The sequence below is a fragment of the Helicoverpa armigera genome, chromosome 30 (genome assembly GCF_030705265.1).
Source record: "Helicoverpa armigera isolate CAAS_96S chromosome 30, ASM3070526v1, whole genome shotgun sequence".
NCBI classification, from domain to species: Eukaryota; Metazoa; Arthropoda; class Insecta; order Lepidoptera; family Noctuidae; genus Helicoverpa; species Helicoverpa armigera.
The window spans coordinates 5,436,005-5,461,215 of record NC_087149.1 but is presented as its reverse complement, the minus strand read 5'-3'; the positions used below and the strand labels follow the sequence as shown (position 1 = coordinate 5,461,215).

General features: G+C 43.5%; 2 protein-coding genes across 2 annotated transcripts in view; both read right to left on the bottom strand.

Annotated features, from left to right (window-relative positions):
* LOC110380860 (grpE protein homolog, mitochondrial) overlaps positions 1-25,211 on the bottom strand; it is a 120,007-nt gene that overhangs the window by 18,658 nt on the left and 76,138 nt on the right. The gene's annotated exons all lie outside the window — the stretch shown is intronic.
* Positions 272-25,211, bottom strand: part of Sli (slit) — a 122,238-nt gene continuing 97,298 nt past the window's right edge. Inside the window, exons 14-38 of the mRNA XM_064042978.1 lie at positions 24,788-24,951; positions 23,734-23,884; positions 22,983-23,074; positions 22,616-22,742; positions 22,246-22,317; positions 21,745-21,905; positions 20,813-20,942; positions 19,748-19,925; positions 19,089-19,198; positions 18,477-18,646; positions 17,747-17,960; positions 16,894-17,033; positions 15,063-15,232; positions 13,734-13,901; positions 10,393-10,468; positions 9,690-9,791; positions 8,854-8,986; positions 8,323-8,432; positions 7,743-7,856; positions 7,072-7,226; positions 6,227-6,356; positions 5,610-5,687; positions 4,766-4,842; positions 4,234-4,398; positions 272-3,763 (exon numbers count right to left, since the gene is read on the bottom strand). Of these exons, the coding sequence (XP_063899048.1) occupies positions 3,659-3,763; positions 4,234-4,398; positions 4,766-4,842; positions 5,610-5,687; positions 6,227-6,356; positions 7,072-7,226; positions 7,743-7,856; positions 8,323-8,432; positions 8,854-8,986; positions 9,690-9,791; positions 10,393-10,468; positions 13,734-13,901; positions 15,063-15,232; positions 16,894-17,033; positions 17,747-17,960; positions 18,477-18,646; positions 19,089-19,198; positions 19,748-19,925; positions 20,813-20,942; positions 21,745-21,905; positions 22,246-22,317; positions 22,616-22,742; positions 22,983-23,074; positions 23,734-23,884; positions 24,788-24,951 (3,292 nt within the window). The 3' untranslated portion in view covers positions 272-3,658. The remainder of the gene's footprint in view (positions 3,764-4,233; positions 4,399-4,765; positions 4,843-5,609; positions 5,688-6,226; positions 6,357-7,071; positions 7,227-7,742; positions 7,857-8,322; positions 8,433-8,853; positions 8,987-9,689; positions 9,792-10,392; positions 10,469-13,733; positions 13,902-15,062; positions 15,233-16,893; positions 17,034-17,746; positions 17,961-18,476; positions 18,647-19,088; positions 19,199-19,747; positions 19,926-20,812; positions 20,943-21,744; positions 21,906-22,245; positions 22,318-22,615; positions 22,743-22,982; positions 23,075-23,733; positions 23,885-24,787; positions 24,952-25,211) is intronic.

The following is a 25,211-nucleotide window of genomic DNA, read 5'->3' as shown; positions in this document are numbered from 1 at the left end:
CACCCTAGCTCTGTGTTTCGGAAAGCACGATAAACTGTTGGTCCCGGCTGTCATTTGAACATCTTTGGCAGTTGTTACGGGTAGTCAGAAGCCAGTAAGTCTGACAACCAGTTTTACCTAGGAGTATTGGGTTGGTCGGGTAACTGGGTTAGGGAGGTCAGATAGGCAGTCGCTCCTTGTGGCACACTGGTACTCAGCTGCATCCGGTTAGACTGCAAGCCGACACCAACATAGTTGAGATAAGGCTGGATGATGAAATAAAATATGAAAATTATATCTAACATCTTTTATTACGACAAATAACTTATAAAGTTTATAGACAATATTTCTTATTTTTTAATAAAAAGCGCATTTGACGCCCCCTAGCGTCTCGTTAAGCAACACATTTTAATAGGTACATTAACCTTAAACCTACGAGAAATCTACCAACAACCCTTGGTAGAAATTTAAGTTTCCACATAGCAACATCGAAGGGTAAATTTGATATGGCAACATTATCTGGCAGTGATAAGCTGGCTTGTTGGTAGATTTTCCCATTTCTAACATTATTTTGTTAATTTAATACTGATGATAATAATTAGGTCGTAAATGCGTTGATAAGTGTTACCATTTCATAAATTTTCTACCGTTATGGTAGTAAATAAATAGGGAATGCTTTAAATTACAGTTTTCTTATGACTAACTAGGAAATAAGATACTGTATTATTTGTTGTTTATGATGTCATTTAAAACTTTTGTTAATAAATCGTATTGACGTACATTTTTAACCATAGATTTTGTCTTTATTTTCAAAATAATTGAAGAGTCCTAAGTAATGAAAGTCCTATAGATATTTTTTTAAATCAATGTTTTTCTTAAACATTGCCGTTAATTGTCAACTCAATACTTTTCTCAGCAGTCGGGTAACTATTAAAATATTTAAAGACAACAGATAACACAATAAACTATTTCCTTATAAACCTACTTAAAATTACTTTACAAGCTGATTCAGCAACATAATATTATAAATACTTTATCTATACTTCATATAAGTTTACTTTTTTTACAAAATCTCTAAAAAAAAGATATGAGGCGCTAACTTTTGAAGTTATAGAAAAGAATAGTTTAGCTCTTGTCATATAACTTTGCATCTCTGAAGTTAGCTGTTTGACGCCTCGCACATGCGCGGTAGTATTTTGTTCGTACATTTTGACTACCGTGAAGTTGCTAGTAGCTAACTTCGGGACGGCAAAGTTACCTTACGAGGACTTTACATATGTAGTTGTGTATTATTCCTTTCTATAACTTTTCAAGTTATTTTCTTAAAGCTAACTTACATAAATAAGTAATATAAACGTTTTTAAGATGGCAAGATTGTGTTTAGATAAGTTTTTTCACTTTTAAATTGGAAATAAACGAAGTTAAATAAAAAAAGATACTGAAACGTAGACTTTTGGGTAAGTTAGCGTTTTTTAACTAAATAAATAGTTCTTTGAATACAGTTACAAAAAGATCTTGAAAATCTTATAGTTAGATTTTCTGCATCTTAACTTTAATAAAAAGGTTTTATACCTCCTGCGAGCCTCTTTTTTCAAATGTTATGGATAAACGGAATAGCCATAAAAACATGATTATTGAGATATTATTACTTTCAAAGCTTCACTAAAGAGACTAGAAATTACTAAAGTATGGTGTAAGTTAATTTTGTAATTAAAAAGTTGTCAATTTCCAATTTCTTAAACAAAATAACCATAATGTTGTAAGCCTAAAAATTTAAATTTCTACTATTCTGATAATTTATTATTCTCTTAATTAATTTAAACGCCAATAGATTACAGATTACATAATACCTAAAAGCTAACTTAAATAATATTAATATAAAAAATAAACAACATATGAAATAATAATTATATTATTAATAATAAATAGTTTAATTACATGAAATGAACACAACGATATCATTTATTTATTGCAAATATTTTTATGCAATTTTGTCATGGATTTTATATTTTATTATTATTTTTATGATATTGCTGGATAAAACATTAATTTTTAATAAATCAATGTTCATTTTAATAATTGTAATAAAAATAAACTTACAATTTACAATAATTTCAATACCAACGTTTTGTTTTTCCATAAAATTAAGAGCCTCATACATTTTCAAAAGGTTTTTAAAAATAATTATAAATTAATACTTTTTATATGCAGAATTATTTAAGCGTATTTTACCTCGAAAACACAATTGATTTCAGAGTTGTATTTTACAATACATTACGATTTTTGAGTTATAAAAAAACCGAGGTGCATGTGTTATATTTTCTTTACGGTATGTGTATTTTACTTTAAGTATTATGTCTATTTATAAAGGTAAGACATTAGGTACTAACATACAAGAGTGATTTAATAAAACAAAAAAACACTAAAGGTACGTTTTCAATGCCAACTGTCGGCTGCAACTGCCGCCCCGTTCCTAAACGGTTTCATGTGAATACATACAAACCAGTAGTGCAGCTGCGGCCGACTTCATGCAGTCGCGGCATGTGCGATCGGCAGTTGGCATTAAAACGTACCCTTAGGTACTACTAAAAAATGATAATGAAAATAAATGATATAAACCTTTATAGGTAGGTTGTCTGTGGGTGAAAACGGTTTTTTTACAAAATGGTGGGTATTTTTTGTTGAATATTCGTCTATGTTAAAATAGATTATATTTCTAGGTTATTATTATTGGATATAAATGCCTACTCTACACATTTAGGCCGACACTACTTTCGTGTATAATTCTTATTTCCGAAATGGGGGGATAAATTCGTTTCCTTAATCATTTATTGTATTTTTCTTTAATAAACTGCAATTATTTTCGTTCTCAAAAAAATCTCATAAATTAATAAATACCTACAATATTTCTTTTTTTATGTTGAAATTGGTACATAAGTTTAAATGATAATATAGGTAAAATTAATCAAAATACCTATTACACAGGTTTAGACTAATGATAATTTCTGACAAAATATAAGAATGAAAAAAAAGTATTCGAATTAACAACCTCCTCCTTTTTGGGAAGTCGGTAAAAATATAGTAAATTCTAATGTTTTTAAATGCAGTTTATTAACAAGAAAATACAAACTTTTAACTGTATGAGTAATTTAATCTTATTTTAAAGTTTAAAAACCATCTTTAGGATAATTTACGATGCAAAAAATCCATAAAATGTTTCTAAAATCTACTTTTTTATATAAATGCTACAATTATACATTTTGTAAGGAGGTTGGTATTATGTATGTTTTAAAAAAGCGTGATTTATTGTCTATTGCCAGGGTGAACTCGTTGATAATCTGTGTTGCCATGTTAAAAGGCGTTTGTACTTTCGAATATGAATTTTCCCGTTGAAAATCAATTTTTGTTTATTGTTAACTTGTTACTTAATACAGTTTTTTTCTTCAAATAAACAAATTAAGGCCGTTTATTTAATATTAAATTGACTTACAAATAAAATTCTACCATGTGTCCTATGTAAACCTTTTTAAGTATGGAAACACTGAAAAGTCAGATTTTATCTCTGACTATGACGGGAGAAGTTTATGACCGGGGGAGTTTATGACTGGGGAATTTTATGACTGGGGAAGTTTATGACTGGGGAAGTTTATGACATGGGGGTAATGACATGGTCAGTCTTTCAGTGGAAAGGGTTGTTTCGCGGGCATTTCTTCCCGCAGGCGCACTTCCTGACTATTTCTATATCTTTGGTATATCTCGTGCCGTCCGAGCAGATTAATCTTATCTGAAAATTTTGAAAAAATAGGGTTAAAAGGTTATCTTTAGTAGCAGTCAAAATAGGACTGCTTTGTTAAGGCCACCAAAGCCGAGCGGCCAAATATTGAAACCAGCAATAGGATGTCTCCACTTAAAAGTACTAACTTCTGAATGGGCGGAGACAAGATGTTTTAATAACAAAATTGTTAACGTTATTTCAATAAAAATCGAAATAGAAATTAAAGTAGTACAACTCTTGAAATTAACGATATTTGTTTGTGGAATACTAACGCGCTGGCAGCAGAGTTTGTTTGAAAGCGATTATGACAAGATCTACTGCTCCGATTTGAAATTCTTTCAGCGTTAGACAGCCTTTTAATCGAGGAAGGCTAAATGCAACTATTTATCCGTGTGCAAAAAGAACTTCTCATGAGAACTGAACAGAGAAATTGCTGAAAGAACTTACTAAATCTACAACTCTTAAGAAGTCCAACATACCTTTCTCTTCTTAGTCTTCCTAGGAGCACAGCAGTGTCCCTTAGCACACCCTCCTCCCCCGGCGCCCGCAGCCCCCGCGGTCACCGCGCGCGTCACGCAGCGCGCCCCGCGCACGGCGCGTCGCGACCGACACAGACCTTCTGTTATAACTTCGCGGGTCGCTTCCTGGAATTGTTGTTTGAGTTAGTTGGTTTTGTTCGAGCACTCTTGTAGGTACTCCCCCTATGTGCTGCTTTATGTATTCCCCAAGTACTCCCTTATTTATATATAACCCCACCGTTTTATTATAAGACTCCCCTAATATAAGTTTATGTAGTCCCTCCATGTACTAGTGAAACCCCTAGTAACTCCCTCATGTACTCCCTTTACATGATTTTGATATTTGTCTTCACAATATTTTTAAGTAGCAAGTTTCCCAACCCCAAAAGTATTGAGGTCGGCAATTTTTTTAGCCTAAAATATTGTTAGTTAAAAGACATGTTGTACCTTAACAAGCACATAAATAAAGATTTTGAGTTTGAGTTTGTCGTACCTTTCTACAAGCCCCAGTTGGTGTAGCTTGTGAGGGTCCATGTTCTGACGGCATCTGCTGCTTGTGAGAGGGGGCAGCTGCGACAAATAAACATATTAATCATTTTATATACAACTACAAAGTCTTTTGGTAAATTCAATCCCACTGTAAACTCATTATCTCCCGAAGTCGGTTTCGAACTTTGTTGGGGTCGGCTTCCAGTCTAAGCGGATAAATAACTAATCTCAAGTAAATATTTTTAGAACAAAATCTGGTATTTTAATTTAACGTTACTTAGATTTTGATGAGTAAAGCATGTTTAAGCATGTCTTGGTTAATAAGGTCGCAATCATTTAAGAATAGGGTAGTGTCCAGGGTCGAAATAATGAAATAATATTTAGTCCGCTTTTTAGATAATCAAAAAATATTGGATACGTATTTTTTCTTTTTTTAATTAAACATAAAATGACAAAGATAATACACTTCAAAAATTAGGAGTGGGGGCCTTTTACGTCACAGTGTCCTGAAAATTGTAGCAACTTGTGACGTCACACTCAACTTTAACACGCTATATCTTAACAAGTTCTGATCCAATTTAAAAAAGAAAAAATACGTATCGCTTAATTTTGGACAACCTACAAGACGGACTAATTATTATTTTTTAGGAAACTAGCCTATTATAACCCTATCGTGTAATTTTATGATTTTCAATATTGATGTATTGCAAGAAGTGAAAATCAATAAACTACCATTTTTATATAATCAACAAAAACCCCACCTTATTTTTCTAAAAAAAAATAACAATAAATACAATGTTATGATAAGCAAAAGGATAAAGGTTTAGAAAACGGATGTGTATGTATACCTGGCGAGGCTTGCACGTTGCTGATGGCTTGCTTGCGCTGCGCCATCTTACTGCCTTGCGTTATCACTGGAGCTCCACCTGGTTATAGAAAACAATTCTAGATTTATATGACGTATTGTAACTGTTATTAATTATTGCAACAGTTCTGACTGTGCTGATCTTTTCCACCTCTGTTCACATAGATCTGTTTGTAAAAATGTTACCACGTGTTCCGACTGGGTATGATGTGCCCCGACTGTTACGTTAGGAATAGTATTAGCAGATTGGCACAGCCGGAACTGATCAAATCAGAACAGGTCGGAACAGATTAGAACAAATCAGAACACAACAGATCGGAACAGAAAAAAGAAAAAAAAAATTTGGCACAAGACATAAGTACATACACATGGAATAAAAATACAACAATAACAAAATATTGCGCCAAATAGATCCAGTTCAGCATTACGCCAGACAGCTAGTGCCTGACGCTGGTTTCCAAATGGACCTATGAGGAGTTGCGGGTGTCGTCGATCGGTATAAAATAATTAATGCTTTATAGAGAAGAATAAGAAAACTACAACATAAATAAATAATAATAAGGATGAGTCACAAATAAAAAGAACAGAACAGATACTCACTGATAGAAGCCCTAAGCTCACACTGAGGGCCTGCAGTGCCGGCTCGGCAGCGACAAGTGTAGTCGGACGGCGAACCTTCCTCGCGGACGCAGCGTCCGCCACGAGCACACGGGTTGGGTACGCAGGGATCCTGGGAAGTAAAGGAAACAGCTATGCTTATGTGATAAAAATGAAGGGTTTGGTTGTACCCAAAAGGCTCACATATACATGTAACACGCGAGAAATCAAAATTCACTTCTTTAACCTCTTGTATGCCGCTAATTAGAGAACAATAGAAAATTCGTTGTGTCTCGCGTAGATCTGCGCACTGGCATACAAGGGGTTAAAGGAACTCTGAAAAACAGCACTTTTTAACCCCAAAAACGCGCACTTTTCCACCATTTGTCGCCCCGAGCAAATTTATATATTTTCAGATAATTACTACTCACTGCTCTACAATAAACCTATAGCAAACCACACAATCCAATTCTTTTTCCCAGCAAAAACACATAGGAATATATGAAGGGCCCGCCCCTTCATATATTAGGAGTCCGTCTTGGGAGCTGTTTTTTGTACATTTTTATATAAAAAAAGTGTTTAGCACGCTTATATTAGCAACTATGTATATATGTAAGAAAACATTGGAATTCCGATTTCCCGGTCTCCGATTAGGATGAAATTTTGCACACGGTCTGAGTTCTGATGACAGAACAATGACTAGCTAAAAACGTTATTACAAATCCAATATGGCGGCCTCCCCAAGATGGCGGACTGGCTGTTTGGAATAAAAAGCGTGTTTTTTAGTTTTTTTTTAACTATTTTAAGTTAGACCTAAGAATCTGTATGCTCTCCATCATCAGACTGACCTGGTTATGTCTCCCAGCGTCCTCCTGCACGAACACAGTAGCTGCCATGGAGCTGGTGGGCTCATCTTCGCCGCAGCCGGCTGAGGTGCGCTGGACTCGGACCGCGTTCACGTAGTCCACTCGCTTGTGGTTTATCCAGGCTGCTTTCATACATCCTGGACGATTTTGGGAAAAAAGTAATTCATATTATGTCATCATCATCTCCCGAGCCTTTTCCCAACTATGTCGGGGTCGGCTTTCAGTCTAACCGGATGCGGCTGAGCACCAGTGCTTTACAAGGAGCGATTGCCTATCTGACCTCCTCAACTCAGTTACCCGGGCAACCCCATCCCATCCCATGGTACCAGCCTCTAAAATAGTGGCCTATTTCCTGCAGTGGAAAATAAAAGGCTGATGATGAAATAGCAAGACTTATTGTCATTTCTCAAGAAATAATCAGGTCTTATCTGGTCTGAATCTTTCCTAGGCTGCGGGATTGTTCGCGCGAGTTACCGCGGCGCTGGTACATAAAGGGCTTCAGAAGGAACATGGAGGGTTTTAGTCAGTAAGAGTCTGACACTCCCGAGCGCTGCACCCACAGCGGGAGGAGCATTTGATAATTTCCCAACAAACAGTGCTTTTAATAGAGCTAAAGAATCATTGATGATTGATGGCTTCCAATTAGATATTACCTTTAAAGCTGGTGATGTTTCGCAGATGCCATTTGCTGAACGCTTCCTTAGCGATATCTTCTGGCACTCCACCGAGATACATCGGCCTTTCCAATCGAAGGTATTCCTTGGGACCTATAGAAGGAAACAATGGTTTTTCTTAAGCTATCTTGGAGTTGAAAGAAGGACAGAAGAAATCGCTTCAAGCTAGCTTTTAGGGTGCTGCGGGATTGTTCTCTCGAGTTACCGCGGCCCTGGTACATACGCGGCCTACGACGGAACACGACGGTTTTTAGTCAGTAAGAGTCTGACACTCCCTCACCGCTGCTAACCCACAGCGGATCATTTGATGATTTTTGACGTCGTTAAAAAAAAGGTAGCATTGTGGGTTATATTTAAATGTAAACATATTCAAGTTATACATATTTCAAGTTATGTTAGTTACCTTTCAGAGTACCTATTGGCTGCACACACGATAAGCAAATTTGAGAAGTTTTAAAGCATCCAATAGAATTTCATACTCAGTAGAAGACCTAAGAAGACCATAGAATATTTAATATAGAATACTTTCTCACTCTTTTGGTGAAGTCTTGTTACCTACCTTCATTGATGATAGATCTGGCTGGACCGTCGTCTACTTTCAGAGTAAAGTTCTTCTTGATAGCTATCAGTTCTGCCTTGTGGTAGTTGCCATCCGACACCATCTCAAAACTGTGAACAAATTGGAACTATTTTACTATTCTTCCATGTACTTTCTAAGTATATCTTAGATACCAAAAACTGATTGAAGGTGAAGGAAAACATCTGAGGAAACCTGGACCATAAAGTCTTAAATTAGCAACCCATATTGAGCAAGTGTGGTGATTTATAATTGAACAGCTTCGATGTTGGGCTAAATTACGTTTTATATAGCCATATTAAAGACAGAGAGTAATGTTATAAATATAAACAATTTCTTGCGATTTCACCCGCGGCCCAGGTGAACTTCTTCCCGGAGAAAACTGCCTATGTTACTCAAGGAGAGTGTAGGTTCCCAGCAGTAAAATAATTCTTCAAATCAGTTCAATCGTTTTGGAGCCTTTAAGGTCCTCTTTATTATATTAGTAAATATAAAAATATATATAATACATACCTATACATAGTAGAGGTGGGATGGTTGCCTATATCATAGCTGATCCGGATTCGTCCATTGAACAGCTCGACGGCAAGATGCTCGTTCTCGCCGAAGTACATCAACACTCCATGTAATTGTGTTGTGCTGAATACTGCAAGAAATAGTGAAGAAAAAATATTAATATAGAGTACATAAGGGTGTACGGTTTCACAACCGCACATCGCATGTTTGGTTGACGCAGCAATATCGAATGCGCGTCAGCCAATGCATAGCATATAATTTAACTTATTATAGCTGTTAAGTCAGTAGTACTTTTTCAACCGTGAAAACGTCAAGTAAAGAAACACTGCAAACTTTGCTTGTAACTCTTACGGAACTTAATATACGCAACTAAAAACTATAACTTGTGATCTTTCTGTGTGCTACTCCAACTTCTACTACTAAAAACTTACAGTGTAAGGATCTAACTGGACCTTACAAAGGGAGTAATAGGCAGAGAACATAGGCAGGGTAAATGAAGATATACATATGAAGAGTGCACAAGGGAGACTCCCTTATGTACTCTTCCTTACTCTGTACTCTACTAGAGTACTCCCTAAGGGAGTACATAGGCAGAGTACATAGGAAGAGTACATAAAGAAGTACATAAGCAGAGTACATAAGGGAGTACATAGGACGAGTACATAAGGGAGTACATAAGCGATTGCCCTATCTGATCTCCCCAACCCAGTTACCCGGGCAACCCAATACCCCTTTGGCTAGACTGGTGTCAGACTATGCTTCTGACCATGGTTTCCTCACCTATATATTTATGGATTATGTTAAAGTTAGAGAGAATAGAAGAAGCAACTTACCCAATGTGACATTGGCTTGAGGCGTAGTTCTCAGCGGTTCCAATTCTACCAGAGAATCATTGTGACTGAACGTAAGAGAAGTCAGATATTCACAGAGACGGCCTGCAAAACATACATAGATTTAAAGATAGATAATTGCTGAGCATCGTGGCTTTTTACACGAATCTAAAACATGACAAACAACTATGGATTTGTTTGTCAGAGATAACAAAAACAAATAGGAAGTGAAGAAGGGCGCGCTGCGGGATTGTTCGCGCGAGTTACCGCGGCGCTGGTACATAAAAGGCCTACGACGGAACACGACGGTGTTTAGTCAGTAAGAGTCTGACACTCCCTCACCGCTGCTAACCCGAACCGGGAGGGGTCATTTGATGATTTTGACGTGGTTAAAAAAAGTGGAGATGGGTTTTTGGATCCGTCTTTTATTAATTTGTTTTTCAGCCTACTTTGAATAACTTTTTATCTTTATCTTTATTTGTATTTTAACGTTCTTTAGACCCATAAAAGTTATTGTCAAATTCCTGTCTGTAGAAAACGCACCTCGGAAAGAAAGGTTATCCGCTTTCAAAATGATTTGCTTTTTACATTGATGACGTGATGCAAAATAGAAGATTTTTGTGCAATTTTCCTTAAAAATCAACAGTTTCGTGCAGGAATAATTTAAGAGGTAGTTATAGAGGCTCATTTCTGAATGGGATCTTACCTGAATATCCAGGTGCACACTTGCAGAGGTAATCATTGGCTGAACTCATTAGAGGACGATCCATTATGATGTCATCCTGAAAATACATTACTTCTTTATTTACAAGTATCTAAGGGTGCTCGTGAAAGTCGTGGTGGCCTAGTGGGTAAAGAACCAATCTCTCGAGTATGAGGGTGTGAGTTCATTCCAGGTCAGGCAAGTACCAATGCAACTTTTCTAAGTTAGTATGTACTTTCTAAGTATATCTTGGACACCAATGGCTGATAAAAAGGTGAAGGAAAACATCTCGAGGAAACCTGGACTATAAAGTCTGAAATCACCAACCCGCATTGAGCAAGCGTGGTGATTAATGCTCAATCCTTCTCCGTGTGAGAGGAGGCCGCAGCCCAGCAGTGGGGCGATAAAAAGGCTGTATAAAAAAAGTTACCGGCACGAATCTTGAGCTCTGACCTTCACCTGCGCAGAAGTAATTTATTGGTCCCTTTTGTGGTAAGAAGTAAGGCGCGGAGGCGGGCTAAAGCGGTGGTTGGCCCGCAGTGCAACGCGTTATAGTTACTCGGGATTGGTTCTTTGCTAATGAATCACTTCTGCGCAGATGTGGGTCAGAGCTCAAGATTCGTGCCGATAACTATAACAGTAACAGCAACAGTACCTGTGGCTGCGGCTGCGGCAGATAGCATACGCCGTGCACGCAGTCGTGGTGCGCGCAGGGCGAGGTGCCGAGCGCGGCGTGCGGGGCCGCCTCGCAGTAGCGGCCGCGTGCTGCACCGTGCTAGGGATGATGACGTACCTGTGGCTGCGGCTGCGGCAGATAGCATACGCCGTGCACGCAGTCGTGGTGCGCGCAGGGCGAGGTGCCGAGCGCGGCGGGGCCGCCTCGCAGTAGCGGCCGCGTGCTGCACCGTGCTAGGGATGATGACGTACCTGTGGCTGCGGCTGCGGCAGATAGCATACGCCGTGCACGCAGTCGTGGTGCGCGCAGGGCGAGGTGCCGAGCGCGGCGGGCCGCCTCGCAGTAGCGGCCGCGTGCTGCACCGTGCTAGGGATGATGACGTACCTGTGGCTGCGGCTGCGGCAGATAGCATACGCCGTGCACGCAGTCGTGGTGCGCGCAGGGCGAGGTGCCGAGCGCGGCGTGCGGCCGCCTCGCAGTAGCGGCCGCGTGCTGCACCGTGCTAGGGATGATGACGTACCTGTGGCTGCGGCTGCGGCAGATAGCATACGCCGTGCACGCAGTCGTGGTGCGCGCAGGGCGGTGCCGAGCGCGGCGTGCGGGGCCGCCTCGCAGTAGCGGCCGCGTGCTGCAATGCTAGGGATGATGACGTACCTGTGGCTGCGGCTGCGGCAGATAGCATACGCGCAGTCGTGGTGCGCAGGGCGAGGTGCCGAGCGCGGCGTGCGGGGCCGCCTCGCAGTAGCGGCCGCGTGCTGCACCGTGCTAGGGATGATGACGTACCTGTGGCTGCGGCTGCGGCAGATAGCATACGCCGTGCACGCAGTCGTGGTGCGCAGGGCGAGGTGCCGAGCGCGGCGGGCCGCCTCGCAGTAGCGGCCGCGTGCTGCACCGTGCTAGGGATGATGACGTACCTGTGGCTGCGGCTGCGGCAGATAGCATACGCCGTGCACGCAGTCGTGGTGCGCGCAGGGCGAGGTGCCGAGCGCGGCGTGGGCCGCCTCGCAGTAGCGGCCGCGTGCTGCACCGTGCTAGGGATGATGACGTACCTGTGGCTGCGGCTGCGGCAGATAGCATACGCCGTGCACGCAGTCGTGGTGCGCGCAGGGCGAGGTGCCGAGCGCGGCGTGGGGCCGCCTCGCAGTAGCGGCCGCGTGCTGCACCGTGCTAGGGATGATGACGTACCTGTGGCTGCGGCTGCGGCAGATAGCATACGCCGTGCACGCAGTCGTGGTGCGCGCAGGGCGAGGTGCCGAGCGCGGCGGGGCCGCCTCGCAGTAGCGGCCGCGTGCTGCACCGTGCTAGGGATGATGACGTACCTGTGGCTGCGGCTGCGGCAGATAGCATACGCCGTGCACGCAGTGGTGCGCGCAGGGCGAGGTGCCGAGCGCGGCGCGGCCGCCTCGCAGTAGCGGCCGCGTGCTGCACCGTGCTAGGGATGATGACGTACCTGTGGCTGCGGCTGCGGCAGATAGCATACGCCGTGCACGCAGTCGTGGTGCGCGCAGGGCGAGGTGCCGAGCGCGGCGTGCGGGCCGCCTCGCAGTAGCGGCCGCGTGCTGCACCGTGCTAGGGATGATGACGTACCTGTGGCTGCGGCTGCGGCAGATAGCATACGCCGTGCACGCAGTCGTGGTGCGCGCAGGGCGAGGTGCCGAGCGCGGCGTGCGGGCCGCCTCGCAGTAGCGGCCGCGTGCTGCACCGTGCTAGGGATGATGACGTACCTGTGGCTGCGGCTGCGGCAGATAGCATACGCCGTGCACGCAGTCGTGGTGCGCGCAGGGAGGTGCCGAGCGCGGCGTGGGGCCGCCTCGCAGTAGCGGCCGCGTGCTGCACCGTGCTAGGGATGATGACGTACCTGTGGCTGCGGCTGCGGCAGATAGCATACGCCGTGCACGCAGTCGTGGTGCGCGCAGGGCGAGGTGCCGAGCGCGGCGTGCGGGGCCGCCTCGCAGTAGCGGCCGCGTGCTGCACCGTGCTAGGGATGATGACGTACCTGTGGCTGCGGCTGCGGCAGATAGCATACGCCGTGCACGCAGTCGTGGTGCGCGCAGGGCGAGGTGCCGAGCGCGGCGTGGGGCCGCCTCGCAGTAGCGGCCGCGTGCTGCACCGTGCTAGGGATGATGACGTACCTGTGGCTGCGGCTGCGGCAGATAGCATACGCCGTGCACGCAGTCGTGGTGCGCGCAGGGCGAGGTGCCGAGCGCGGCGGGGCCCGCAGTAGCGGCCGCGTGCTGCACCGTGCTAGGGATGATGACGTACCTGTGGCTGCGGCTGCGGCAGATAGCATACGCCGTGCACGCAGTCGTGGTGCGCGCAGGGCGAGGTGCCGAGCGCGGCGTGCGGGCCGCCTCGCAGTGCCGCGTGCTGCACCGTGCTAGGGATGATGACGTACCTGTGGCTGCGGCTGCGGCAGATAGCATACGCCGTGCACGCAGTCGTGGTGCGCGCAGGGCGAGGTGCCGAGCGCGGCGTGGCCGCCCCTCGCAGTAGCGGCGCGTGCTGCACCGTGCTAGGGATGATGACGTACCTGTGGCTGCGGCTGCGGCAGATAGCATACGCCGTGCACGCAGTCGTGGTGCGCGCAGGGCGAGGTGCCGAGCGCGGCGTGCGGGGCCGCCTCGCAGTAGCGGCCGCGTGCTGCACCGTGCTAGGGATGATGACGTACCTGTGGCTGCGGCTGCGGCAGATAGCATACGCCGTGCACGCAGTCGTGGTGCGCGCAGGGCGAGGTGCCGAGCGCGGCGTGCGGGGCCGCCTCGCAGTAGCGGCCCGCGTGCCCGCCTGCGCACGCGCACCGGTACTCGTCGAGCCCGTCCACGCATGTTGCACCGTTCTGAGGAAGTAAAAAAATAATTTAAATACAAGTCTTCCTTCATAATATGCCTTGAAACAGCGTATACTGTTCCATGTGTGACTTACGGTCTATCCTCATGAACTATCCTCATGGACTATCCTCATGTATCCTCATGGACTATCCTCAAGTATCCTTGTGGACTATCCTCCATGTGAGGTCGGTGGAAAGGTGTCCAGACTCTTACCAGCCAAATACCTGGTACCTTTATGTACCTTCTGAAGAGTGCACGGATGTCGTCAGAGCATTCTTCCACATATATTTTCCATAGACAGTGGACGGTAATTGGCTGATGATGACGATATAATACAAGATGGGTCTTTTCAAACCGGATACTACTTCTCCTGATATTGAAGGCTCTATACATAATACATACCTGGCACATATGGTTGATGCAGTCATCAGCGTTGACAGTGCAGTTCTGTCCGGAGTAGCCCTTGGGGCAGGCGCAGGTGTAGTGGCTGTGGTGATCAGTGCAGACGGCGTCGTTCTCACAAGGGTCTTAGAGCTTGCGCGTGGAAAATCCTAAAAATTGCTCGTGGACTTTCCTCATTGACTATCCTCATGGACTATCCTCATGCACTATCCTCTTGAACTATCCTCGTGGACTATCCTCATGTATCCTCATGGACTATCCGCATGGACTATCTTCTATGTGAGGTCGGTGGAGAAGGTTAGAGAGGCAGTCGCTTCTCGTAAAACACTCTTACTCAGCTGCATGAGACTGGGAGCCGACCCCAACATATTTGGGAAGAGGCTCAGTAGATGATGACATACCTGGCACATATGGTTGATGCAGTCATCAGCGTTGACAGTGCAGTTCTGTCCGGAGTAGCCCTTGGGACAGGCGCAGGTGTAGTGGCTGTGGTGATCAGTACAGATGGCTCCATTCTCACTAGAGTCTTAGAGCATACTGGTGAAACATCTTCACACTATCCGCATAGACTATCCTCAAGGACTATTCTCCTGGACTATCCTCAAGGACTATCCTTATGTCCTATCCTTATTGACTATCTTCTATGTGAGGTCGGTGGAGGAGGTCAGATAGGCAGTTGCGTAAGACACTGGTACTCAGCTGCATCCTGTTAGACTGGAAGCCGACTCCACCATAGTTGGGGAAAGGCTCGGTAGATGATTACATACCTGACACATATGGTTGATGCAGTCATCAGCGTTGACAGTGCAGTTCTGTCCGGAGTAGCCCTTGGGGCAGGCGCAGGTGTAGTGGCTGTGGTGATCAGTACAAACGGCTCCGTTCTCACAAGGGTTGAACTCCTTCGTGCAGTAGGGGATCTTCTTCTCGCAGAATTCACCTGGGGATGAAGATAGGGTAGTATTAGAGAATTAGGTTGTGGGGAATGGTCTGTGAAGGTAATTTTGGCTGGAGTAATGACCGATTTCTGAAGTTTTTTCTAAGGGAAAAATTAATATTATATAGTTGTAAGTATATTGTAATTGCGAAAGTTTGTAAAAATTCAAGTATGTGTATTGCTCTTTCACGCTAAAGAGCTGTTGAGAAAGAGCTTTTAATACTCCTTGTGATTTTAATCTGACAAATCTGGTGGCACGTATGAAACGTGCAAATAAAATCGTGCGTATAAATAAAGTCTGTTATACAGGGTTATAGGTAAAACACTAACAACCTCTCAGGACCATATTACTAATATCATAAACTAAAACTTTTGTTCTATGACTTTTAATAATTCTCAGATTTTAGTTCATCAAAATTTTCACACAAAAATTAAAATATTTCAAGTGTACGCTCTAAAAGTTACGAAGTCTATGCGAAGCACAGTAAACAGTAGTACAAAAGACAGCGGAGGGGAGCAGTGAGCGGGGCTTTGGGGAGCGTTTGACCTATTTACGAGCGGCCGTCAGTCGTTTTTATGCGCCCGCGTCGCATCATACGTGTCCTTGTAGGGAAATTCGGTGGTGCGAACGTAATTATCTTTACAGTATGGCGTATCGATATTCAAATGTCGGGTGCGAACGCTGGCTAGGTGTGATGGCAATGTTTCGGAAGCCTGTCGCCAATACACCATACGATTCCCAAACATCCCTACACCTAGCTGAGTAACAATGCTAGCCGCCACACAGCGGTTACGAGATTACGGGCAATTCCGGCATGCCATCAGGGATAGTGATCGTCCACCGAGGCACACAGTACGTGAAGAAGACGATATTTTGTTTTTTTATTTTTTTTTATTTGACCTTTTCGTAAAAAGGCGGGAAATCGTAGCGTAGCGAGTTACCAATTCAAAAGTATGACTAGGTACGAGAATAGTGCGCGGCAGGCGTAGGGTAGACAAAGATCTTGCATTCATTCTAAAAATGCAAACCGTTCACCAAACGAATTTATTGTAATGTGTGATAATCTCGACTCGTCCGCACACTCTAAGGTCGACTAATCGCTCGACTGGTCTCGATCGGGCCTTTTGTTGGTGAAGAAATGGTAGGGGCGTGCTTATCACTATAGCAAAATAGAGTTGAAATGTGTTAGATAGACCAATGAAATCTTGTAGGTTTGTTTTTGGCAAATGTATTATGTTTTATAAAAAGTCATAGAACAAAAGTTGTAGTTTATGACTTTAGTAATACAGTCCTGCAAGGTTGTTAGTGATTTACCAATAACCCTGTATACACAATATACATAATTATCGGTACACTGTGCATTCTGTTTTATATTTACTTGATAATAAAGCCTATATCCTGCCTTAGACTCTAGACTATCTATGGCACCAATTAGTTCTGTGTTAATTTTAATTATATAAGGATGCAGGCTACCCAAAAAAAGGATTGTTGGCGCTTCTTGGGGGAGGCCTACGTTCAGCAGTGGACGGCAATTGCCTAGTATGATGAGGTTGATGTCAAGTAACGAATTTGCCAAGTTAAATGTGTATTAAAACCTCATTTACCTACAATTACCTAGCCGTTATCATATATCAGCCAAATATCTTATCTATGTGGAACTTACCCATGAACCCAGGCGCACATCTACAGGAGTACCCCTCGAGGTGGTCGACACAGGTCGCGTTGTTCTGACACTTGTTCGCCACGCAGTCGTCGATGTTGACCTCGCAGCGAGCTCCTGTGTAACCGGGTTGGCAGGAGCAGCTGGAAATATTGGAGAAATTATATAATCTGCCTAGCCTTTTTCCAAACTGGGCGTATATAGAACGAATGCTGGTTGCTGGCTCCGATCTACAGCAGCTATCAGCGCTGGTCCATTCTAGTAATCTATACTAATATTATAAAGCTGAAGAGTTTGTTTGTTTGTTTGTTTGAACGCGCTAATCTCCGAAACTTCTGGTTCGAATTGAATAATTCTTTTTGTGTTGGATAGTCCAGTTATCGAGGAAGGCTATAGGCTATATAACATCACGCTACGACCAGTAGGAGCAGACCAGTGAAGGTAAATGTTGGGAAAACGGGAGAAATTACTCTATTTTTTATGCTTCCGTCGCGTGTGCAGCCTGAATGGCTTAAGCTACGTAGAAAAAATGTATGACGGAAATGTTCTCCTTAAAATTATGTAAAAAATATACCATGACAGTATATGTCTATCTTTTATGGTTGGCTCACAATAAGCCGTTTAACTCTGGATAGCCTCTCTTTGCACAAAGTGCAAATCTAACGCGGACGAAGTCGCTGGCAGAAGCTAGTAATGACATAAAGATTATCAGAACGGACCAGCGCCATCTACCAGCTAACCATGATAACCGCGCGCAAGACACGCGTCGCCATGGCAACCGCGCGCAAACAAACAAACAAGCGACCCAAGGACCCCAATACCTAAGGGATACTAATAAAATAATAGTTAAACTCACTGAAATCTCCCCTCTTCAAGCACCCTACAAACGCCATGAGCACAAGGGGATCCATAGCAGGCATCGATATGATGTTGACAGGCGTCGCCATGGTACCCGCGCGCGCAGGCGCACTCGTGGCCGCCGCGGGCGCGGGCGCGACAGGTGCCGCCGTTGCGACAGGGGCTGCTGTGACAACTGTCGCATTTCGCGATCACTTCTGCTGGGGGCGTTCCTGGGGAGAGAAAAGAGGGAGATTTTGTTAGTTACCTAAGCTACCTTCCTTTAATAGATTTCTACCCACATCTCATGCGTGAGAATTACTCGGAAGCCTGGTTGAGAAGGTTGCAAGAGTGACTGTCGTATACTGGAGCCCGGGTGGGATTTTCGGTCGGTCTGACATAACTTTTTTGGGTTTTAGAAACTACGGCAAGGTTGCCTGAATCTGTTTGTTATGAAATCGGCGTCCCCGAACGCTACTCAGAGCAGTCGTTGTTACAATTCCACGTCAGAGGCCGTCAGGCAGATTTGAGAAAACTCTGACACTAGGGCTTGTTAGGTGATTAAACCTGCAGCTCACTTGATAAGAAGAAGGAGTATTCCAATTAAACAGATATAATTTTATGGCTAATCAATTTAGGCCCTACTAATATAACAGCAAGTTCATTTTTAAGGTTGTTTTAAGAAAGCTGACGTTTATGTTGTAAGTAGAGATCTTGGGCCTAAGTATAACTATTTAAAATAACATTACCTTTACAAACAAAAGCGCTGGACTGCGTGCTGAGTATGAGCTTGTCCCTCATAGCGGCGGGCTCGGAGCACCTCGCGATGCCGGGCTCCACGTATTCACCCGCGCTCTTCACCCATTCTGAGAGCCAGCGGGCGTGGCAGTCGCAGTAGAGAGGGTTTGAGCCTAGTGCACTGGAAGTAAAATGGACTGTGTGACTAAGGGAATAAGATTGGTTTTGGAATGGTAAATGTTGTGGTAACTTAGGTCTATTTGGTGTTGAAGTAAGTTTGGTGATGTTGTCATTGATCTTTAGTGGCGAAGTACACAAATGTATCTCGTGGTGTACTCGCTCTGGCAAACAGTAACACATTGCGTGCGTGCGAACATTTCTAAGTGCGCGATTATATGCTACTTCACATTCGAACAACTTTGGTGGAATTTAGCCATTGCTGTATGTAATTTTGCGGACTAAAACGCACTAATTTCTTTATAATTACTTAGAGGTGATCATGAACTCTCTTTTAAGCTGCTTTTGAAACAAATTTTGAAGCAGCAGGTCAGAACATAAATAGAACTTTACAATATAATGGACTGGACAATGATTATTAGTTTTAGAAGACGTAATAAACTTACACATGAGAAATAGACTCCAGATCCCTGAAGACGCCATCAGCGAGCATAGAGATATTGTTACCGTGAAGTGAGAGCACTCTCAGCTGTGTCAGACCTTTGAGAGCGTCACGCTGGAAACAGAAATATAAAGATCATTATATTAAAGCTAGCTTCTGCCAGCAGTTCAGTATCGAAATAAATGTCGATAAATGGGCTATTTAATACTGAAAAAACGTAAGTTCCAGGAGTTTCAGAACTCAAGCATACAGACTCTTCGGCTTTTACCTCGTTGATCTATTTGTACTTAGCATAGCGCAAATGCTATGTATTCGGTTCAATTAGTGGTCGGTCCCAAATCGTATTGTGTGTTTTTAGTAACTTTCTTAAAGCAGCCTGAAATCTGAAAGTTGCGTCGTGTCGCACGTTAATGTCGGTCCTGCACCTGATCTCTCTCCGGTCGTGTCGGGTTGCCGACCTATCGCGCAACGAGAGTGAATGAATAGTGAGTGCACTTGTGTCTAATCAAATGTGCGTGCACTATAATATGTCCTCCGCTGCTGATCTCCTTATATGAGAACAGCTGCCGCCACCTACAATTATCATTCTCTTTTTTTTACTAGGATAGTTTTTATAGGAATTGTTTTTTGGTTTTTAAATACTATGAATTAATATAAACTTACCTGAACACATCTCAGCTTGTTATAGCTGACGATAAGCGTAGATAACTTGGTGAGACCTTCGAAGGTATCGTTGGTGAGCACACTAATCTTATTATTGGATAGATCCAGTCGCGTCAGCTGCGTGAGATGGCGGATTTGCTCCGGGAGAATCGAGGTTATGTCGTTGGATTCTAGGTAGCTGGAACAAGGGGAAATTATGTACATATTAGTCTTCTGTTTAAGTTGTGTGAGATGGGGGGCCTGTGTCCTGCAGTGGGATACCAAGAAAAAGGATGATTTTGATTTCTGCAGGATCAGTAACCTAAAAATTCTTAGGACATTCTAGGTCTCTGAATGAGAATACTCGACATTCTTATGCTGAAGGCGATGATTTGTTGACAATTCATCGGTGTGGGGCACTACAATACACACAAATGTATCTTCTGGTCTACTTGCTCTAGCAAACAGTAAACTTGCAAACCTTTGTACTTGAAAACTTGCTAGCTATATAGGTACAACGCGTATACATACAAGTTTTGTTCACAAGCAAACGTGTGCAATAAAATTTGAATAATGTGGCTCCCATCTGCTCCAATTATGGTCTATAATATGAATAATTGACATTCCACCACGTTCTGTTCCTTTTTCGACTTTTTAATAAAAATATTGCTACACGGTAAATATGAATAAAAAGTGTTACAATGTGAACAACTGAACAGGCTTTGGGATACTTCCTTTCCCATCCTTTTCCTCCCTATTCTACATCTTCACAAAGCACCGAACGCAACCAAAACTTGCGCAGTTTAGTGTAGAGCGCCATCTATTGAACTCATAGACAAAGTTCAGTTTCAAACTCAGCAATGGCCGGCCGGCATCGATAACTGCGCACGCGGTGTAAAAACTCAAATAAAACCTGTGAATACGACTAAAAGTGCTCTGGTGTTGTGATCCCTGTGTTCCTGGCATCCTGTAAGTACATGATCATTCATTCATTTAATCTCACAGCCTGTTTCTAGCAAAATACCTAAATCAAGGCGTCCCCGGCTGGACGCCAAACTCAATCACAATGTAAATAACAATACATACAGTTCAGTAGTCTGCTTGGGTATGTTGCTGGGCACGTGCGCGAGGTGTGCGCGCGAGCAGCGCACCACCGTGCCCGCGCACGCGCACACTGACGGGCAGTACTCCGCTGACAGGCAGCCCTTGTCCTCCGCTGGGGAAAAGGAGAAAATAAGAGTAGGTAAATGTGTGAATCAAAAATTGTAGATAAGATTGAAAAGGCTGTCAAAAAGTTAATTTAAAAATCGATTGTTGTATGAATTAGATAAAACCAGATTTCACTGGAATCCCTTAGGGCCTGAACTTGCCGGCGATGCAGAATTTTTGCGCGAGTTACCATAGCCCTGGTACACTGGGTGGGCTCCTGAAGGAACATGGTGGCTTTTAGTCAGTAAGAGACACACCCTCACATTGCACCCACAGCGGGATTTCCTACAAAAAAGGGCTAACTCCATTAAAGCGGAGCGAAGATAAGAACAATCAATAGAATAGGGTAGTTTCCAGGGTCGAAATAATGAAATAATATTTAGTCCGCTTTTTAGATAATCAAAAAATATTGGATACGTATTTTTTCTTTTTTTAATTAAACATAAAATGACAAAGATAATACGCTTCAAAAATTAGGAGTGGGGGCCTTTTACGTCACAGTCTCCTGAAAATTGTAGCAACTTGTGACGTCACACTCAACTTTAACACGCTATATCTTAACAAGTTCTGATCCAATTTAAAAAAGAAAAAATACGTATCGCTTAAGTTTGGACAATCTACAAGACGGACTAATTATAATTTTTTAGGAAACTACCCTATTTCGTTATTTAAATATCTCATCTTGGGCCTTTCTGTTTTTACATATTTTTGGGCTCCCGATTTTGATTTATTTATTAACCCAGTATGCAGGTAGTCATGTGGAGCCATTTTAATAGTTTTGAAGATCTTAATTCAAATAAACTACTTACGTGTACACTTAAAGTCGGAGACTTCCAAATGTTGCAGGTTCGCGTCTCTGAGTGCTGCTGGGGTCCTGCAAGTCGCTGACGGTGATAGCCGCCGACTTCGGAGCCAGTTGGGCAGCCAGGATATATGGCATGTACAGTCCAGGGGATTGGACTCCAAATTCCTGGAGAAATGAGAGGAAAATAATAGCATTATATTTTCAAAGCACCACACAAAGAGATGTGTAATATCTCCGTTAGTACATTCGACGAAAATGTCTGTCTATTTGTTCCTTCTCTTTATCGGATGAGAATCAATTACCGGTATGCAGTAGGACATTTTTTGGTTGTATTATGATCTTTAAGCTTTCAGTACAAGCTGTCATTCCATGGTAGAGATTTCCATAAGGTGCTATCTTTAATCGGATTACCGTCCCATCGTGCTATCGTCCATGTAATTGCTCGTGCAATAGTATAATATGTCCTGGGCAGCTGGCTGATCTCCCTAGAAAGAATAATACTTACAATGTGGATAACATAGTGAGGTGATCGAACGCTCCAGGAGTGATGCATTTGATCTTATTATCCGTCAGAGATCTGAAACGAACAATATTTTATTAAGTACTTGTACACGCTCTAGCAAACAGTAACATTTGTACAATGTCCGCGAAACTGAAACCACCGCGCGAACACATGCTAGCTTTGGACTCGTTCCGATGCCTATGTATTTTTTGTTAACCGACTTCAAAAAAGGAGGAGGTTCTCAATTCATCGGAATCTTTTGCTTTTATTCGCGAACAAATATGCGGATACAATTTTAGTGGAATTATTTGCCATTAAATCATACAAACTTACAGAATCTTCTAATATATTATGAAAATATTGTAATACTTACAGTACTCCTAAACTGTGCAGCCCAAAGAACATCTTATCTGACACAGTTTGTATCAGGTTGCCGTCCAGCAGCAACTCCTGAATGTTGGCAGCACCGTCGAACGCATTGTCTTCTATCAGAGTAATACCTAGAATAAAACACCCATAAAAATATCATAAATGCGAAAATTATCGGTCTAGTTTTCACGCCCGCTTAGCCCTCGCGACTTGGGTGGACCCGCGGGGAACTGCTATGGTATATACTTTCTTTTAATCCCAATTCTTGACTTATGGTATTTTTAAAACCACAAAACGAGGCATAGCCAAAAATTAAAAAAAATCTCAGTAAGAGTTGTTTGCTGGGCTGAAATGTTTTACTGTTAACTTACCATTGTTCCTCAAGTCCAATTTCGTTAAGTCAGGCAGTCTGCCAAACAGTCCATCTGATTTGATCTGACCCAAGCTGTTGTCTGACATCAACCTGAAAACAATGATTACCTATTATAATTTAATTGTTTAGACTCAGTCGTGTTCAAACTTTCTTTGGAGATACTGCTGCCCATCTCCAAGCAAAGTATTTAATATCCCACTTGGTGCTGTGTGGTGGTAATAGCGCTTCCAGTCGTTCGCTAGAGCCTCGTCCGTTGTTCAGCAGGGTGCATCACGGGCAGGTGAGGTTGGCAATTGGGGCAAGACGATATGGTTTTGCCCCTTTACAATGTTTCTGATGAGGTGTCATCAAATGGCAGTTCTCGCTGTGGGTGCAGCGTGAGGGAGTATCAGACTCTCACTGATTAGAACCCACCATGTTCCTTCTTAAGCCCTTCCCGTAGGAGCTACGCAGGCTTTGGTCCTGGTGGTCTACACTGTGATGTGAGATGATGATGATGACCTGCATGCGTCTGACTCCACACCCGCTGACACAAAAGTCATCTCTCGACGCCCGGCGCCAGTGGTATCTACTCTTGTGGCGCTATATACCTACTTACGCATTGGAGAGTACGTAAATGTCGGTCCTGCGCCTGTCCCATCGGGCTTTGAGAGTGAAGGAATTGTAAGTGCACCTGTGTCTGCACAAATGCTATGCGATCATTGGCTAGGAGGACATCATCATCATCACAGACATGCAGTGCTACTCACAGCGCGTCAGTGTTGAGCGGCAGGTCGCGCGGCACCTCGGCGAGCGCGGCGCGCGCGCACGTGACGGCCACCGCGCGCGCGCCCCACTCGCACGCGCACGCGCTCGGGCACGCCGCGCCACCGCCGCACGCCGAGCCTGACTCCTCGCCCGCTAGGACAGTACAGACATGCAGTGCTACTCACAGCGCGTCAGTGTTGAGCGGCAGGTCGCGCGGCACCTCGGCGAGCGCGGCGCGCGCGCACGTGACGGCCACCGCGCGCGCGCCCCACTCGCACGCGCACGCGCTCGGGCACGCCGCGCCACCGCCGCACGCGTCGAGTGATTCCTCACCCGCTGTGGGAGAAACATACTCTTAAAACACTAGACAAAGAAAATACTTCGATAGTTACATAATTATGTATAACTAGCTGATCCCGCGAACTTCGTATCGTTTAAACCTTCCCTGGACCTCTACAAACATTTCAAGACCTTAAAAAGCCAAATCGGTCCAGCCATTCTCGAGCTTTAGTGAGACTAACGAACAGCAATTCATTTTTATATATAAGAAGAAGAAGAAGATTAAAAATCACGCTTTTAAAAAATGCGGGTGGATTTCAAATATCTAGTCCGCCATTTTGGGGAGGCAGCCATATTGGATTTGTAATGACGTTTTTATCTAGTTATGTATTGTCATCAGAACTCAGAGCGTGTGCACAATTTTATAGTAATCGAAGACCGGGAAGAGGGTCAAATTAAGATTCAAAGATTTTCTTACATACATAGTTACTACGATAACTAGGTTGACGAGTTCAAACAGGCAGTCGCTCTAGGCACACTGGTAATCACTGCATCCAGTTAGACTGAAAGCCGACCCCAACATAGTTGGGAAAAAAGCTCGGGAGATGATACTGAATATTGTAGATCAAAAAAGTTGTTTTTTTGAACGCCCATATCTCAAAAACTATCGCACCGATTTGAAAAATTCTTTCACCATTACAGAGCCCATTTATCGAAGAATACAACAGACATCGTTTTTAACCAGGTGCGCAGAAGCCAGTCTACAAAAATACTCACGTTTACACTTGAAGTTCTCCTCTCTTAAAGCGTCAATTCTCTTCCTGCTCATCCGTTTAGGAGAGTCACACTTCGCTCCAGAAGTCTCTATGGGGTTCTTGCGAAGATACGCCGCCAGCCAACGTAGAGAGCAGTCGCAGGCGAACGGATTGCGACCTAAATGCCTGGGGGATAAGGTTGAAATTTGAATAAACGTTTTTAGTTACGTAAACACAGGGCTTGCGACTTTAACGACTAAGAGATAAGGTTGAAATTTATTTAACGTTTAAAGAGTTATATAAAGAATAATATGTATAAAGGTTGATATTATTTATAGTTTTTAATTTGGAGAGTAATACAAGAAGTCAGAATCAAAGAGAATATGACCTCAAATGTTCAGGACATTAGGTTGATATTCGTTTAAGGAGTAAAATAGACGGTTTTA